The 18211-nt window shown below is 49.3% G+C and overlaps 1 protein-coding gene across 1 annotated transcript in view; it reads left to right on the top strand.

Moving 5' to 3' along the window:
- The window catches only part of LOC142885706 (polypeptide N-acetylgalactosaminyltransferase 10-like), a 40447-nt gene extending 22663 nt beyond the window's left edge, over positions 1 to 17784 (top strand). Inside the window, exons 4-14 of the mRNA XM_076022435.1 lie at positions 328 to 494; positions 6097 to 6282; positions 7737 to 7920; positions 10259 to 10376; positions 12640 to 12747; positions 14515 to 14736; positions 15606 to 15722; positions 15926 to 16075; positions 16259 to 16527; positions 16623 to 16729; positions 17394 to 17784. Coding sequence (XP_075878550.1) covers positions 328 to 494; positions 6097 to 6282; positions 7737 to 7920; positions 10259 to 10376; positions 12640 to 12747; positions 14515 to 14736; positions 15606 to 15722; positions 15926 to 16075; positions 16259 to 16429 — 1423 coding nt within the window. The 3' untranslated portion in view covers positions 16430 to 16527; positions 16623 to 16729; positions 17394 to 17784. The remainder of the gene's footprint in view (positions 1 to 327; positions 495 to 6096; positions 6283 to 7736; positions 7921 to 10258; positions 10377 to 12639; positions 12748 to 14514; positions 14737 to 15605; positions 15723 to 15925; positions 16076 to 16258; positions 16528 to 16622; positions 16730 to 17393) is intronic.
- Positions 17785 to 18211: the final 427 nt, after the last annotated feature.

Genomic DNA, 18211 nt, shown 5'->3' on the forward strand with positions numbered 1-18211 from the left:
TCTGTGTGTGTGTGTGTGTGTGTGTGTGTGTGTGTGTGTGTGTGTGTGTGTGTGTGTGTGGTCTTGTGCAAGGTAACATTGCATGTTGACAAACAATAACAGCTGTACATCTCGTTGTCATGTCAAATCCGCGTTTGTCACAGTGAGGAGCAGGCCAGTGGCATCACTGGGTTGGGGGCGGGGCTTGATGTGATTGATTCAGAAGCTGAGGTGTCCTGTTAAAGCAGCAGAGAACATAGATTCAGTATGATTTTTTGTGTGTGTGCGCGTGTGTGTGTGTGTGTGTGTGTGTGTGTGTGTGTGTGTGTGTGTGTGTGTGGCGTGCAGCTGCCGGCAGAAGCTGTACGCGGAGAAGCTGCCCAACACCAGCATCATCATCCCGTTCCACAACGAGGGCTGGTCGTCGCTGCTCCGCACCGTCCACAGCATCCTCAACCGCTCGCCGCCGCAGCTCATCGCCGAGGTCATCCTGGTGGACGACTTCAGCGACAAAGGTAACGCACACGCACGCACGCACGCACGCACAGACACGCGTGCACACACCGCAAGAGTGTAGACCGGCTTCACTTGACTCGTAACCACGGAAGTGAATTTCACAGTGGAAGCACAATAGATAAATAAATAGAGAAAGATAACACATTTTTTGGTTGAATAGGGAATTGTCCGTGCGCGCGCGCACGCACACACACACACACACACACACACACACACACACACACACACACACACACACACACACATCACAGTCTTGTTTTCCCCCGGCTGGCCCTCTTACTTAAAGCTGCTGTTTAATTTCTTGTTAATTACTGCTTTCTGTCACGCCGCCTCGCTGAAGGATGTGTTTACCTCGTCACCACGGTAATGAGATGTTCTTCAGCCTCGCCAGCGTTTAGAGGCTTTAATAACAAGGCGTCGTAGCGCCGAGACGCCCAAAAGGTCTGGCTGCTGATAGAAATAACAAAAAAAACAAACACAAAAGCAAAGCAAAACAAACAAAAACAAACCTTTTCGGGATCTGTACAAGTCCAGTTAATTACCAGTTTTAGCAACTTTTTAGGTGTCATTATTCGGAATTTGACGTTTTGACCGACCCGGAGGCACCAGGCTGTGATGCAAAGCTGCCGCTGCCACTGCATGCTCCTTTATCAGTTCTGCTCCCCCCACAAATTACCCCGACATGTGATTTTAGAGGCAGGATGCGGTGTGTGTCAGCAACTGGCTCAGACTGGCTCAGACTGTCCTGGTGGTCTGACGACAGCAGCGCTCAGCTGCACTGACCACAGCAGGTCAGTGTGTTGTCAGCCAGCACGCTAATGCACAGCTGAAGATGGATGGATGCATGGATGCATGGATGGATGGATAGAAGGACAGACAGATGGATGGAGGGATGATGGATGATTGATGGACAGACAGATGGATGGATAGACAGAGGAATGATGGAAGGATGGATGGATGGACAGGCCGACCAATGGATGGATGAACGGATGATGAAGGGTGGATGGGCGGACAGACGGACAGATGGATGGATGGATGGATGGAAAGACAGATCAATAGGTGGATGGATGGATGATAGATGGATGGACATACATATGGAAGGACAGAGAGATGGATGGATGGATGGATGATGGATGGATGGATGGATGGAAAGACAGATCAATAGGTGGATGGATGGATGATAGATGGATGGACATACATATGGAAGGACAGAGAGATGGATGGATGGATGGATGATGGATGGATGGATGGATGTGGATAGATGACAGGTCAGACTTATGAATGGATGGATGGACAGACAGATGGAAGGACAGAGAGATGGACGGATGGGTGGATGGATGGACAGATCAATGATGGGTGGATGGATGGACAAACAGACTGATAGGTGTTTGACCGTCTCTGTCTGCAGCTCTGACTTGTTGCTCTTCAGGACAGGGGGGAGGGGGAGAGGGACCTGCTGCCGCTGCTGCTGCCGCTGCCGCCGCCGCCGCCACTGCCGCCCTCATCTCAGACTCATTAATGATTTAGACTGAATACAGTCAGACACGTTTATCAGTCGGCAGTCGTGAGCACCCGCGTGTTTGTTTGCGCCTCTGCGTGCGCGTGTGCTGCGCGTGTGCGCGGAGATAATGAGGTAACGGCGCTCGGTGAAGTGTGACGGAGAGAGAGGGAGCGATATGAAGAGGGAGACAGACGACGGAGGACAAAAGCGTCTAATTAAGAGGCGCCGTTTAGAGGCTGTCTGTGGGAGCCGATCAATCCCGGCGTCTCTACGACCAGGAGGAAACCGCGTGGAGACGGCTTCATCTGCTCCTCTGATGCCTGATAAAACAGGCAAACAAAGTTTGGCGGTTGGTGTTTTTTTTTTTGGGGGGGGGGCGTTTTGGTGGAGAACTGCTTGCTTCTTTCCCCTTTTTCAGGCATCACGTGACCTCGAACAACGTGACTGCCAGTTTTAAGAGTCTGAAATCTCGAACTTTTTTTCTTCTTCGTCCTGCCACGTTCCAAGTTGATCTCTCCTCCACATCTCTCGCCCAGAAAGATAAACCTGGCAGTTTTTTTTTTGCAAACATTCATCGCGTGCCTGGAAACGCTGACGTGTTCAGAAGATAAACTCCCTCCTGGACGCTCTCTTCTTCTTCCAGCCGCCGTTGTTTTTTCCCCCTCTGCCTCTTCGTCAGTTTTGTTGGAGCGAGTTTCTATTTAGAGAGCAGCAGACTGTTGCTGCTGCTGCTGCTGCTGGAGTGTCGTCAACACAGCTGCTCCACTAATATGGAAGTGACTCTGACCTGTTGACTTGTGCAGGAGAAGCAGAGCGGCAGAGATAATAACCTCATCCTGCTGACGCTCGCTTTGATATTTCGGCTACTCTCTCTCTCTTTCATTTTTATTTAAATTTTGTTTTTCTGTTTATTCTCGGCGTCCCTCTCAACCATTCTGTCCTTTACAGTGTTGAAACCCCTGAAGGGTTTTTTTTTTTTCTGTATTTCTGAAACTCTCTGAGCTCCATCAGTCCCTTGAGCCGCCATGTATTTGTGCGTCCTGTTCACAGAGGATTTATTTATTTATTTTTTTTAACTTTTGTTTGCACTCGAATTGTGAAACACAATGTTTTTTGTTTTTTTGTTCGTTTTTTTGTTTAGTTGGTTGATACACTGCTGGCGTTTGAACCAGCAAAGCTTTGAACTGCTTCACTAAAAAAAACAACAGACGACCATCTGCCTTTCCCCGACGTCCTGGCCGTCCTTCCTTCCTTTTTCTCTTCATTCCAGCGTTTTGAGAGGAACTCACCAACACGAGTTGGTCGTCAGTCCCTCGTCGTCTGCGACGCCCGGCGGCTCTGATCTGCTCCGCCTCACGTCTCTAATAAAGACTAATGTGTTTGCCGACGTCGGCTCGCTCTCATTAGCTGTGATTAATTGCCTCCTCGTCTTTGGTAAACACCTCCAGCCGCATTCCAATTTATTTTAGCCAAAACGAACCAATCATAATTAAACGCTCTGATCTTTCCCCTCCCCTTTCACGGACTTTGAGGCCGGGGGGGGTGGGAAGGGGGAGCACCGCTTGATTAATTCTTACCCCGTCGCCTCCTGCCACTGAAGCGGCAATGGTGGCAGGGTGAGCGTTCACAAAAGAGTCGGCCTCGTCATCGGCGGCTCTTAACGAGTTAATTTATCGGCAGTGCACAGAGGAGGATGGAGGAGGAGGAGGAGGAGCAGGAGGAGGGGGAGGAGGTGGGGGGGGAGCGGCCTCTTCCTCCACGGTTGGCTGATCGTCTGATGAGGCCGTCGTTGCCCTTGTTGCAAAGTCAAAGCTAACGGCGCCGCAGGTCAGCCGCCGTGCAGCCCGCTGAACACGACCAGAAGACAGCAGATATTTACAGGCAGCACCTGGAAGAGGAAGCAGGCCGAGATCTGTTGTTTATCAGCCGCGAACCCACTGAGTGCTGTGAGACGGCGGAGGGGGAGGCGGAGGAGAACGTTACTTTGAGGTGGATCTTGAGACTCACTCTCACACTCGACATACTGTACAGCGAGAACAGTGTTGCACGTAGTGTTGTTCGTCAATACAGCACAAGCTGAGATCAAGACGTTGTCAAGACGAGAGAGGATGGAGATGGAGACAAGACGAGGGCATCTGGAGGTTAACACCAGAGGCTGAGACAAGGCAAGAGTGAATATGTCAAAGAAAATCACAACAAAACAGAGCAACTGACCAGTATCTTTTTTTTTTTTTAAATTATTATTCAAGTATGCTTCTACATAAACACATTTCTTTTCAGCAAGGTATCTTTAATGATATGTCTTTAACATTTTGCTTCTTAACGAGCTATTTTGAACCATTTCAAAAAACAACTTGCCAAGCATGACCAAAACAAGTAAAAACCATTAATGTCTGAGCGCAACACTATACACACTTCTCACTCCTGGTGACCTCACGGTCCTGCGTGGCTTTAGGGAGAAGGTGGTTAAACACAAGCTTTCTTTTCTGTTATTATCCGTCATTGCAGTGTTGGCTGATTCTTGACTGCTCTTGTCACAGTCCAAAAACATGCATTTGGGGCAAATTGAGAGGCAAATTGTCTTTCGATGTGGCCCTGCGAAGGGAGGCGCTCCAGCAGACCGCCACAAGTCTGACTGCAGGAGGAAAATAAATGAGTCAATGAAGATCAATATGTCTAAAACTGATTTTGGGGGCTTGGTGACACCACGAAACATGCAGCAACAACAATTTATTTTAAGGCACAAACAAACAAGGCTATTTCTGGTCGATTGGGAGCCAAAATGGGGGGGGGCTGTGCTTGGGTTACTCTTGATGACCTTTGAAATAATTGCTGTAATCTCTGAAAATAATCACAACACACACAAAGCACAAACCTGCTTCAGGTCTGCGCAACAGGACCAAATCGTCAGCAGTGATGGCTGCTAAATCAGGCCGTTCTCCTCCTTCCCCTCAGGGGATTGGACATCAACATTCGGGGCGTGGTCTCTGAGCAGGGGTTGGACGTCTCTCTGGCCGTCAGCAGTCACATCTTCAGCTGTCGCTCAAAAAAATAATAGAAAGGAGAGTTTTCAGCAGCTGGAGTTGAAAGGTCAACTCTTGGAGCAGTCTGTCTTCCTCTGCACCAAGTTGTCAACAGGCTGTATTGTGTGTGTGTGTGTGTGTGTGTGTGTGTGTGTGTGTGTGTGTGTGTGCGTGTGTGTGTGTGCGTGCGTGCGTGCGCGCGCCTCTTTGTAAGGAAGCTGTCAGAGCTCCATTTCATATTTTGACTGTTCGGCGAACGACTTCTATTGAAAACGGCTGAAAAGCACCGGGGGCTGCCGCTCTCATCCTCCCCTGTGGGATTTAATGGGCCGTGACGCACTCCCCCGTAGACACACAATGGCTCGGCATCACTTTGTGTTGGGTTTAGATTACCGAGGAGGCCGCAGTCGATTCTCGTCGGGCAAAAAAAAAAATTGTAAATTATGAGCGGGCGGCTTGAACGAGACCTGACGAGAGGGGGAGGAAATAAAAAGTGACTTTTATTCAAACACCAGTGACTTAGACTACAATCATTCCATTGGAGAAAAATACAGTTCAGGTGTGTTATTTGGGAGCGGTGTAACTTCAACACCCACCGCCGGAGAATAGAGTGACACAAATTCTTGAAAATGGAAAAGCTGCTTTTTTTTGGCTTCCCTGTCAGAGTGCAGAGAGAGAAGTCTGGTGAAAATAGATTTAAAAAGAAAAGTTCTTGAAGTCTCTTTTTGTTTTTCCTCCCCTCGTTTCATTGTTGCATAGGCGGAGCTGCCGCGGAGCTTTGTTTCACTTCTGATATATGAGCGTTATTAAAAAGTAAAGTTCCTGGAAAGTCACCGGAAACCACATGGATTGTTTTATTTTTCTTTTTGGAAAATAACTTGCTAGGTTGATCATTTTTCAATTTTTTTATTGCGAGGAATGAAAACCTTGCAATCAAAACAAGCAGAGTCAGTTTTCCTGCAGGATCCTTTTTTCCATTTGCAGTTTCATTTTGTGCATCACAACATTTTTTGAGCCGCTCGCCCACTCCCGCTCCCTCTCTCTCGCTCTCTCTCCCCCTCCGCTGTCTCCCCGCAGAGCACCTGAAGGTGGCGCTGGAGGAGTACATGACCCGCCTGCCCAAGGTCCGCATCCTGAGGACCAAGAAGAGGGAGGGGCTGATCAGGACCCGCCTCCTGGGAGCCGCCGCCGCCAGGGGCGAGGTCATCACCTTCCTGGACTCCCACTGCGAGGCCAACGTCAACTGGCTGCCGCCGCTGCTGGGTGAGTCACGGTCAGGTGGTCCAAACCCTCAGTTTGAGCCGGAGCTGCTGGTCTTCCTGGCCCACATCGCAAACAGTTCTGAAAGTCAGCTCGCTGAGATGTCACAGAGGGTTGCTGACACCACTCCCAGCCACCCGTTGATTTTTGTCCCTTTTTCCAGCAAGGTCCAGCAAACAACCACTGGCTGTAAACACAGGGCTAAGTCTCCTGTTTTTTTGGTATTGTTTCTTTGTTTGTCTTGTTTGGTTTTGGGTAATTCTTCGTAAAAAGCATGAGATGTAGAAAAGTGTCTGATGCGAGAACTTAGGACCAGATCCACGAAACCATTGCCCGGCCTTTGCGGCAGAAAATCCCTGTAAATAGCGGCAAAAGCGGTGAATCCGATCCACAGAGGGGACGCAAACGTGAAAATGGGCGGAAAATAGGTAGCGGCAAAAGGACACGCCCCCTTCTATGCTAATATGCCTCATTCAAACAGCGGCAGATCCAGGAAGAGTTTGACAGACGCAAACACCGCCGGCCAGAACCAGGCGCAGCTTCCGTCTGTCAGAGTGTTTCTGGCTTCTGAGTGAAACTTTCCTCTCTGAAAAGCCTGAAATATATATATGGCTCCCCAAATCTTAGATATAGACTGGCATAGACTGCAGTATATATGCCAATATTTTAGATAGGCTATGAAAAATACAAATGGTACTCAGGTGTTGGTGACCAACGCGTCTTGCGTCTTGACTTTCTTTCCATTATGGCAGCAGTCTTGGTAGACGGAGGAGGCACACACACACACACACACACACACACACACACACACACACACACACACACACTCCTGCCTCCCGCTGTGAGGCTGAACACCTCATCTTCCAGCGGATGGACTCGTTCACTAACAGCAGCACTTTGTCAATTACCGCTCGGTAAGACGTCTCACCAGGCGTGGAAATGAGCAGGAAGTCACAGAGTTCGCCGCCATCACCACCACCTCCACCTCCACCACCACCCGCCTCCACACTGGAATATTAATTGGAGTCAAGAAAGTGAGAGAAATATTTGTTTTAGCCCTGTGTTTCCAGCCTTCTGCTAAAAATCCAAGCTTCCTGATTCAAATTTGGTGTAAGGAGGGGGTATCAGAACCCTTTGTGACATGACAAATGGACTAATATCTACACTCTGAATTAGAATTAGAGTAAAAATCAATTAGTATTAGAATTTATTTTATAGAACATCTATCCATCCGTCCATACATCCATCCATCCATCCATCCATCCATCCATCTTCTATACCCGCTTCCTCCCAACTGTTATTGGACAAAGGCTATAGAATTATATACAATTTATCTATCACATAATTGAATTATAGATTTTATATTGCACTGCATTTCTCCATTGGCACCGTCAGTGAAGCACTTCCCGCTCTCTCTCTCTCTCTCTCTCCCTCTCTCTCTCTCTCCCTCCTCTCAGACCGGATCGCCCAGAACAGGAAGACCATCGTGTGCCCCATGATCGACGTCATCGACCACGACAACTTTGGCTACGACACGCAGGCGGGCGACGCCATGCGAGGAGCCTTCGACTGGGAGATGTACTACAAGAGGATCCCCATCCCTCCGGAGCTGCAGAAGGACGACCCCAGCGAGCCTTTCCAGTGAGTGACGCCATGAAAAAAGAAACGGAATGGCAGTCAGAGTGGTTCTGATGTCAGCAGGAAGGAGCTGAACGCTGCTGCCTGATGTTATGCTCATTTTGTTTTCATTTATCCATTTTACACACTAAGGCCCTTCATTCATTTCATGGATCAGGACAGAGTTTCCTTCAAACTGAACCGCATTAAGTTCAGCAATGTTTCCCCTCCATTTGCAAAACCAACAGTCGCATCTAAACTTTCACTACCTCTCACCAAACTGAGAAAAGGAAAGCAAAGTCCTTTTGTTGCTGCTCCTTGTCAAGGCTGCGAGTCTTTCTGTTGTTGATTAAACTTTGCCAGTCACTGGTTAAATCTGTGCTTCTCGCCTCCAGCCTGGGATATTACTTGTCTCCCAAGTGTAATCACGGCTGCACAATGGCTCTTTTTTTTTGTGGTCGCTGAAATATTAGTGTCTGTGCTGAAAGCTGTAAAACTTTTTTCGTCCTCTGCTTCGCTTTTGTCTCTGCAGTAATTAAGGAAGCAGCCGCCTCTTCAAACTGTGCCTTTGTTTTCCAACTGAGCCCGATACTGGGGATATTTTCTCAACAGTAGTTCATCGTCAAAAAAAAAGAAATTGCATCTATCATAGACATGGTTCATCCGCTTCCATGCAATGTTTCTTTTGACCGGCCTACATGCACCCAGCAATCACCGCCGATGATCTGGACGACCATCTGTGTGCAGCTTCCTTCTCAAGTAAAATCTGCAATTGGCACCTTAAAAAAAAAACCCTTGCTGCAGAGTGCCAGAGAGTGGCAGATTTCGCTCCAATATTTGTGGCTCGCAACCATGGATCTATTATAAGAGCTGGAGGAGAACTTGAGGTACTGCAGCCAAAAATCCCATGCAGCCCAAAAGCAGTTTTCCCCATACACTGCAATACAAAAAAACACCTGTAGAACGGCTGACAGGATGCCTCTAACCTGAAGTACGGTTCATGATAAATCTTTCTATTGTAGATTTTTAAGTCGTGGACTTTTAATGTCTCGAAAAAAGATTATAAAGGCCAGAAAATCCACAGAAACATTTTTATTCCCGGCATGACGTCACGGCGTCGTACGTTCTGCTTGGCTGATGCGTACTGATGCATCACATACGTTACAGACGCGTCACGGGGAGTGACACTACCGTTATATTCACAATGGGCCGCATAATGCGGAAGTAACCCAGAAGCCAAAGCTTTTTTTTTTTTTTTCGCAGATGCACTGTGGGAGCAGCTCCATGAATTGAAATGAATGGGCTGCCATGTTGCACCCTGGGGACCCGGTCTTAACAGTCGCTGACCAGCAGCGCAGCAGCAGCAGCAGCAGCAGCAGCAGCAGCAGCAGCAGCAGCATCCAAATGGCCATGGCGGCGGCAACACAGATTAAATAAGAAAACTTCCAGAGAGCAACCTGGGTGGAAGTGTGCGTTCACATAAACAAATAGATAAATAAATAAATAAAACCTGCTGGTGACTGTTCAATCAGCAAGGCAACAGTCGCTGTGAGCATGAGGACGCAGGGCCCGGGGGAGTGGCCACGCCCCCCAGTGTTTGCGGCCGCTGATTGGCCGCTTTGCCGCTCTAATTGATGGTGCTCAGGGAAAGCGACAAGGAACCTACCTGCCTGCTGCCTGCCTCCGACTTCCACCTGATGAAGAGCCCGTAACCATGGCAACCCCGCTGCTGCTGTTTTATGAAGTTGCCGCAGCGGCGCGGCTTTAGTCCCTGTTGGTCGGGGGGGAGGTTTTGTGTGTGTGTTTGTGTGTGTGTGAGGGGGGAGGCGGGCTGGTGTCGGGGGCAAAGGGAGGGGGGGCGGGGGGGTGCGAGTGTGCAAAGAGACATATTGAGTTTTGATTGATGGCAATGATCGCCGGGGCAATAATAAGGAGGGGGGGTTGGGACGCTTCAATTCGTGTGTGCGTCTGCACCACCTGCTGACTTCGCCATCCTACCTCTCCTGTTTGGTGGCGCCGGCGGCGGCGACCTGCAGTTTGCCGGCCGGAGCCGATTAATTGGTTTCGCCTTCTTGATCATCCGGCACGAAAAAGAAAAAGAACACGAACTTTGACTTTTGCCAACTGTCTGTTGTTGTCTTGCTCTCTCTCTCTCTCTCTAACCCTTTTACACAGGAAACTATTGTTTCCCCTCCCAGCTCTGTGGTGCTATTAATAAAAAAAGACTTTCATGTAGACAACACTTCCCTGATGTAAGAGCGCAGGATCGCAGGCGTCGACTAGCAACTACTTGCCCACAGTGTGAGCTGACGTGTGTGTGTGCGCGCGTGTGTGTGTGTGTGTGTGTGTGTGACTCCCACAGGTCTCCAGTGATGGCTGGCGGACTGTTTGCAGTGGACAGGAAGTGGTTCTGGGAGCTGGGAGGCTACGACACGGGCCTGGAGATCTGGGGAGGAGAGCAGTACGAGATCTCCTTCAAGGTAAAGAAAAAAACAAAAAACACTTTTGTGTGAGTTTTCTGCACGAAGCATCGTCCAAAAGTGGTGGGAAATCCAAACCAACCCATTTAGATCACCTTGGCAGAGTTTTTTTTTTTTAAATGGACGAGCACTCCTGTGCCAGCTGCAGCCTCCAGGGGGCTCATCTCCTGATTTTTCACTTCCTATTACTCCTCCTTCCTTCGAGAAATAATCAGAGACGGCAAGGTTCTATTTTCCCCCGATATTATGACCCTCCTTAAACGTTGCTATCTTCCTCATCAGAGTCCGGCTGCGCCTCTCAAGGCCACTTCACGCCCTCACATATTCAATTTGCTTTCCTTTTTATTAAGATCCCCATTAGCTGATAGAGCGCAGACAGCCGAGTCTCCCAAGGTGGAGCAGATTAACAGGCTCTGCTGCTAATCCTTGCAAGCAAACCGCTTCTCCTGCAGACTCTCCTGACTGACAGCCGGCCGCCGTCAGCCACCGGCCACCGCTGCGTCACGTGCGTGCTGGGGCAGCAACCCGGGCTTTTCCGGCTCATGCACGCTGAGACTTGACGTTGGAGCGTGCGGAGAAACACGACCCCACGCACCGAGCAGCTGAAGGATTACACGGCAGATGATGGTGGGGGGAAGCCGGATTGATGTGTGATGAGCGGAGGCAGAAATGCGACTTTTAAGGCTTTAGCTTAGCTTAGCAACGGCTTATCAGGATGACAAAACACCTGTTTTTCATGTATTTTTCATGGATTGAACCATCTCCAGACCAAAGTGTCTCGAGATGGTTCGAATAAAATCTGAGGTGGTGACTTTAGAAAAGAGGCTCTTTTCTCAAGTCTCTCTGTGGGCTCTTTGAATGACAGGTGAATCCATTTCCCCTCTGGCGCAACATCCATCATTTCTTTTTCCTTTTTTGTGACCATTTGAAAGAATGAAACACTTTTCATGATTTCGGAGTCTTTCTTAATTAACCACAACTGTCATGTTGTGTGATAAAGTTCTGCATCAAGCTCAAAAAAGCTTTCAGACCAAATCCTTGTCTTGACGTGCCAGTGATCCTACTTCTCGTTTTCAACAAGAACCCCTGAATCATAATGACGGGGCTAAATGGTCTAATAATATTGACCCCTGACCTCTGTTTTCATCCGAGCAGATTAAATTGGAAAAGTTTTTTGAACGTTCTTTTGAGAAGACAAGCAAACCCGACGACCATCTGCTGTTGTTTTAAAGAGCAGACCGCCGCCGCCTCCAAAACACACTCTGGGCTGAAGTGTGTGGCTTCATGTTTTATTAAAGAGGCCGGTTTGACTTGCGGCGGTGCCCCTTGGCTGCTGCGGCCCTCATGTTTCATGCATGCGGCCGGAGTGAACGGCGTCCGCGGTGCGCTGACGCGTGATCCAACAGGTCGGAGGAAGTTACGGCGGCGGGACGTGTTGCTCTCACGTCGCGTCCGGCTCCGGAAGACGCTGGGAAATGAGGGTGGATGAGCGGACGGGAGGCCTGCTGAGGGCGCTGTTGCTCGCAGGGAGGAACAAAACAAACACACGTGCGAATGTTTTTCAGTGATTGAGTAAGAAGCCTGAGAGGATCCGCCCAAAGAGAAGGTCGGAGGATCTCGGCCGAAACCGCAACCGTCCTCTAGGAGGCGTCGGTGACCGTCTCCTCTCTCGCTGTATTTACACCCGAAGCCGTTTAGCTGCTTTTCTTCCCGCATTATACCTCTTTTGTCTCGGCCGTTTTAAAGCCTGCTTTTCATTTCTCCACTTTTTTTTTCCCCCGCGTCGCCATTGTCCCCCCGAAACAAAAGCCCCCTTTTTCTCGCCTCGCCCCGCCGCCTCTAAGTCGTCCTTTCTTTCCCGTCCCGCTCGCCACCCTCCTCCCTCCTCCCTCCTCCCTCCTTCCCTCCTTCCCTCCGCCTGCAGATTTCACGGCGAGCCAAAAAGGAAAATCACAATATTATTGTCAGTGGGGATTAGGGCTCCCTGTCATGTGAGATAGACAAAAAACAGAGTGGAAATATGATAAAGCGTCCCAGAAGGAAGTCTTTCTTCTTTCATTAGGACTCTTAATGCCTGAGGTGCACCAGAGGAGCCTGATCAGACTTTAGACTTTGGAGATCAGGAAGTGGCTGCAGCCACAGACCAGCAGTCCTGCAGGGTCACTGCCTGCAGGACGACAGGCTTCCTCTTCCTCAGCTTTCTCTTCGTCCTAGCGTGCAGACTGGTGACCCAGCACTTTCCTCTTCCCCCTCGTCTCCGCAGGTGTGGATGTGCGGCGGCCTCATGGAGGACATCCCCTGCTCCAGGGTGGGACACATCTACAGGAAGTACGTCCCCTACAAGGTCCCGGGTGGGATCAGCCTGGCCAAGGTAATCATGTCTCGCACCTCCGCGCTTCACGAGCGGGAGAGCCATCACGGTTGAGGCAGGTGCGAGGCTGCTTTTCCAGCATAACTTTGCTTCAGTAGAAAAGGAAATTCTGTTCTGTTCAATGCCGCTACTGCAGAAAATCAGGTGCTTGTCCAATAAAAACGGTCGGTGGGACCAAACCATGCGCAGTGTGGTGACACGCAAGAATTTGGGTTGCGAAAAATGTGAAATATTCAACCTTTACATTCCACTGCCACGCAGCAAACGTCCGTTACGTCCGCCGCGTGAACAGCCCAAATCAGCCCATCCGTCTTCAAACACTCCCTCAGATCCGCTCCTTTATTCCTCACAGCCCTTATCAGCCAGAGGCAAGAATCCAATTAGGCGGCTGCGCACGTTTTTCAGGAATCAACGTCACGCCAGCACAGCTGTTCTAAACTTTATTAGCATTAAAAGGGAAAAAAAAACCTCCAGGAGCAGAATTTGTGTTGCTTTTCTCCTTTTTCTCTTTAAATTGGCTTGATGTGAAAAATAAACACACTACAGTGTATGCAGCATTGTGGGTACACAAACACACACACACACACACACACACACACACACACACACACACACACACAGGTTTGCATATTGTTAGTGCATTACAAGTACTTACATTCATCAAAACTGAGCCTGAACCATAAACACAATCATTTCCAAATCCCCAGCAGGGAGCAAACACACACACACACACACACACACACACACACACACACACACTTCCGGTTTGCTGTTTTCCCACTGATGCTCCTTATGCTCCTTGAATGTGTGTGTGTGTGTGTGTGTGTGTGTGTGTGTGTGTGTGTGTGTGTGTGTGTGTGAATACATAAAAAGGAGGTAATTAACCCACACTGAGGCATTAACATACAGGAAAGCAAACTTTGTCCACACACACACACCTTCACACACACACACACCTTCACACGCACACACACGCAAACACAGCCCTTAACGAGCCTCTGAGTGCTGCAGGGTAACAAACAGCATCGCCGCTGTGCCCTCTGTTAAGTGCTGCAATGTTCCTGGCCGCTGCTCAGCGGCACTTACAGCAGGAGCAGCAGCCACTGACAGGAGACCAGCAGACCAGCTGAGTGCAGCCCCGAGCCTCTGCAGGTGTTTCACTCCAAGAAGGAGCTTGAAGCCTCTTTGTTCCTTTGTGTCTCTGACAGTGGCGGGGAGGTCGGGGAGGGGCTCACCTGTACCCCACCCCCGACCTCCCACTCGTCAGCCACTGCCGGAACTGCAGCCGGCAGCCGTCAGCCAGCCTCACTGTGGTTCAGGTGGCCTCCCGAGAGGCACCGGCTACGTCTGTCTCTGATTTCTAATTCCGTCCTGCTGGGCTCTGATGGCTCTGACAGCGCTGGGGAAGAATGCTGATGATGAACACACACTAAAAAGCTGCAGATGAGGAGGAACACTTACCTAGACAGACTCGTGCACAACCTCCAGGATGTATGTGTGAAGGTTTTAAGTCATCCAGGTCTTTGTAGTTCTTGAAGATTGTGAAGAACTGAAGAAGACTTTTGAATGAGAGGCCAAACATCTTCAAAATAGCAAAAAAAAAAAACAGTCCACCTTTCACACACCTGCAGTCCAAGAAAAGATTGTGTTTTAGCAGGAGGCTGTCAACAGAGGGCGAAATGTTTGCTACAGATGAGTAACAAGAATTATGAAGATGAAATACAGAGGCCGATCAACCTTCGCTCTCCACTGCCCCCTGCTGTCCAGAACCTGAAGCGTGTGGCCGAGGTGTGGATGGACGAGTACGCCGAGTACGTCTACCAGCGGCGGCCCGAGTACCGCCACCTGTCGGCCGGGGACATGACGGCCCAGAAGGAGCTGAGGAGCCACCTGGGCTGCAAGGGCTTCAAGTGGTTCATGAAGGAGGTGGCCTGGGATCTGCCCAAGCACTACCCGCCGGTGGAGCCCCCTGCTGCCGCCTGGGGGGAGGTAACGACTGCTAGCCGGAGCAAGCTAGAAATCATTAGCCACGAACACAGTCGGCCGGAAAGGGTTTGAGGTTGAGTGGAGGAGAATTCAATGCACTACAGTGCACTTCCTGCTTCCATCTCCCCTTCTCGACTCCAGACTTTGTCCCTCCTTTCCAGAGTGGTGATTTGGTTTCCACCCTGGGAGTCAGAATTGCAAAGTACCTAAATAGAATTGCAAACAAGAAGGAACAAGGTGAATTGCTGCAGTGGAAGGAGGTATATTGATTTAAAACACAAGACAAGCAAACAAGAGTTTATCGTCCAGGTATTTTCCTGCTCCGCCTCAGTTCTGGATGGAGCCATGCGATGTCTTGTTGTGTTGTTGTTGTTGCACTCACCTCTTATTTTAATCATTAAAAATGAATCAAAAGTGGGAGTTTTCCACTTTGAAAGACGAGGCCTGTGAACTGAGCCGGTGGTTCCCAGAGGTCAGCAGCTCCTGAATCGTGTTCTGATGAAACATGTTTGCAACATCAACAACAATAGCTGCAGCGGCGGCCATCAATATGCCGTCCCCCAAAAACCAGCGGGAGTCCAACTCCGAAAGCTGGAGCGAGTGGCCAGAAACAGCAGATAAAAAATAAATGACCCGTTCAAAACACAACAGTCCAGTAAGATAAATATTATGTACGAGTATATTTCTCCGTAGGTGGGAAATGCAGCAATGACAATCTCAGGGAAATGATTAGTTTATTGCGTTCAGTGGAAGAAACAATAAAAAAAACTGGCATCCACAGCAAACGTGTGCGTGTTTGTGTGTGTGTGTGTGTGTGTGTGTGTGTGTGTGTGTGTGTGTGTGTGTGTGTGTGTGTGTGTGTGTGTGTCTAGATCCGTAACGTGGGAAACGGGATGTGCATGGAGATAAAGCACTTTGTGTCCGGGAGCCCAATCCGCCTGGAGAGCTGCGTGAAGAGCCGGGCAGAGGGCTCCTGGAGTCACGGCCAGGTGAGGGCGCTCTCACCTGCTCCTGCCAAACACCCAGCTATCCCCTCATTGGTCGCTTGGCTTGCGCTACACCTAAATCCACTGTCAAAACTGTGCAAAAAATATCTGCTGGCTCCTTTTTTTTTTCTTACTTTTTTTTTTTTTGAAGTGCATCATTATCACTCCGCTCAGCAGGAGGTGAAGCCTGCGCTTTTTCTCTGCAGGTGCTGACGCTGGGCTGGAGGGAGGACATCCGGGCGGGCGATCCGCTGCACACCAGGAAGGTCTGCTTCGACGCCGTGTCGCACAACAGCCCCGTCACGCTGTACGACTGCCACGGCATGAAGGGCAACCAGCTGTGGCGCTACCGGGAGGTAACGGCGCCCCCTGGCTGCCCGTCTCAGCGGGCGACTCTCGCTTCCACACTGTCACAACCCGCTGAGCTCCTTCAAAAAAAAACAAAACCTGAGATCAATGAGGCTCTTTAATCACATTTCTTTTTGTTACCCTGCCACCTCCCTCCTGCCCCTTCCCCCCGCTGTGCTGTTGCCGGGCAGGATAAGAGCCTCTACCACCCCGTCAGCAACAGCTGCATCGACAGCAGCGCCGCCGAGCGCCGTGTCTTCATGAGCACCTGCGACCCTTCGGCGGCCAGCCAGCAGTGGCTGTTCGAGAGGACCAACGCCACCGTGCTGGAGCACTTCAACCGGGGGGCCGCCGCCCACTGAGGCCGCTGCCCGCCCATCCCCCCCCCCACCGCTGGGACGGGCCCTTCTTTTTTTTAATTCCTCCCGGCCTCGACCGAGCAGCGATCATCGTTGATCAGGTGACCTGTCAGACCGCGAGGACGAGGCCTCTTTGACGCTTTCCATCAGGTGTGTGTTTTGTTTTTGAAGCCTTTCTTTCTCTATTTGTCGCCAGGATGCACCAGGAAGCGGTGCCGCCGCCTCACCAGCCGCCCCCCTCCTGCGGCGCACAAGTGATCCAGGATACAATCATACACCTGGAGTTGTATGATTAGCAAAGAGGTGAAAAAAAAAACCAAAAAAACTTGCCTCCACCCTCAGCGTTTTTCAGTTTACTCCAACTTCCTCCTCCGTTATTTTCTAAAAAAGTGCACATCACTGTTTTCGTGTAGACAGGAAATTGGTTTTGTTTTGGCTCCTCTCATTCCTTTGACTTCGTCTTTTACTCTTTCTTGACACTATTGGCGCCTGAGGCAGCAGCGGATTAATGTCGGGCAGAACCAAAACTGTTGTGTTTGCGTCCAGACAAGCGTCCGCCTGCTCTTCCTCTACCAGAGAAGTCTGGTGGTGTTTGATAGAATTTAAATACCGCTGTGAAAACCAGAAACAACATGGAATTCAGTGTCAGTCCAGTCGTATGTCATCCGGTGTCACTCCGCATGCATCCTCGCCACCCTTCAGCCTTTCCAAGCCCTGTGCTCACTTGACACATGAAGCAAAAAAAAAAAAAAGTCACAATAGATTAAATAACTCATGGGATGATCAGAACGCCTCAGCCAGTCAGAATGAGCCGAGAAACAGCACATAGGAAACCGTGAAATCACGTTGGGAATAAACTTTTTTGGGGTGGATTTTCTGGCCTTTGTAAATGTTTTGTGTGTGAACCAGGCCTTCAAACCTCTGTGTTGGTGCTCAGACATCCTGCTAACACTCAGTTTCTCTGCAGGATGAAGACGCTGACGTCTGGCGGAATCACTGAGGACTCGGCGCTCTTTTCCTTCCTGGACCCTCTTTTTTTTTTTTTTTACCAAAAAAAACCAACAACTAAAACACAAAAAACTGAAAGATTTGCTCGTCTTTTTGCCTTTTTTTCAAATGTTGCCTTAATCTCCAGGACAATCGGAAATGCCTGCTCCACATACAAAGAATGTGAACGATAATCCGATCTGGATTCTGTGGAACTTTGGTTGTGAGAACTGGAGGGTACAAAGTTGCAGATGTGTTGAATTCTGCCTTCATGAGGGGGAAAAAATATATGTTGTCTTTCATGTGTAAATTGAAAACAAATAATGTATATATTTTTTCTACTGTGGATTAAAGTCATGACATGTACTTTGTCCTTTGTTTCACGGGTATTTTTTTTACAAGGTGCAAAAGTTAGAAGTCAAGAATTGTTAGTCAGCTGATTTTAGGTCCGACAAAATTAAAATTGACAATGACAACAACAACAACAACAACAACCACAACAGCAGGTGATCCTGCCTCTGTTTCTTCTCAATACTTAAGAAAAAACACTTGGTTCAGACAGCTTTTTTGATGGATCGATGGATTTTTTTTTTTTTTGGATGATATGATCGTCTCTGTTGGTGATGGTTTCCAGTTTTTATGAAGGAAAGCAACATCAGTGACGGTAAAAACTGGCATCTTTCATTCTCTGGGTTCCCGAGATGCAGACTAAGAGGCCACAACATTTTCTGTGATATTTAGATTTTTAAACGAAGGCTCTGCATGTTGGGATCCTCGATGCCTCGCAGACAACCAGCA

This window comes from Nelusetta ayraudi, unplaced genomic scaffold (genome assembly GCF_046127955.1).
Source record: "Nelusetta ayraudi isolate G7.1 ecotype Tasmania unplaced genomic scaffold, CSIRO-AGI_Nayr_v1 ptg000011l, whole genome shotgun sequence".
NCBI lineage: Eukaryota > Metazoa > Chordata > Actinopteri > Tetraodontiformes > Monacanthidae > Nelusetta > Nelusetta ayraudi.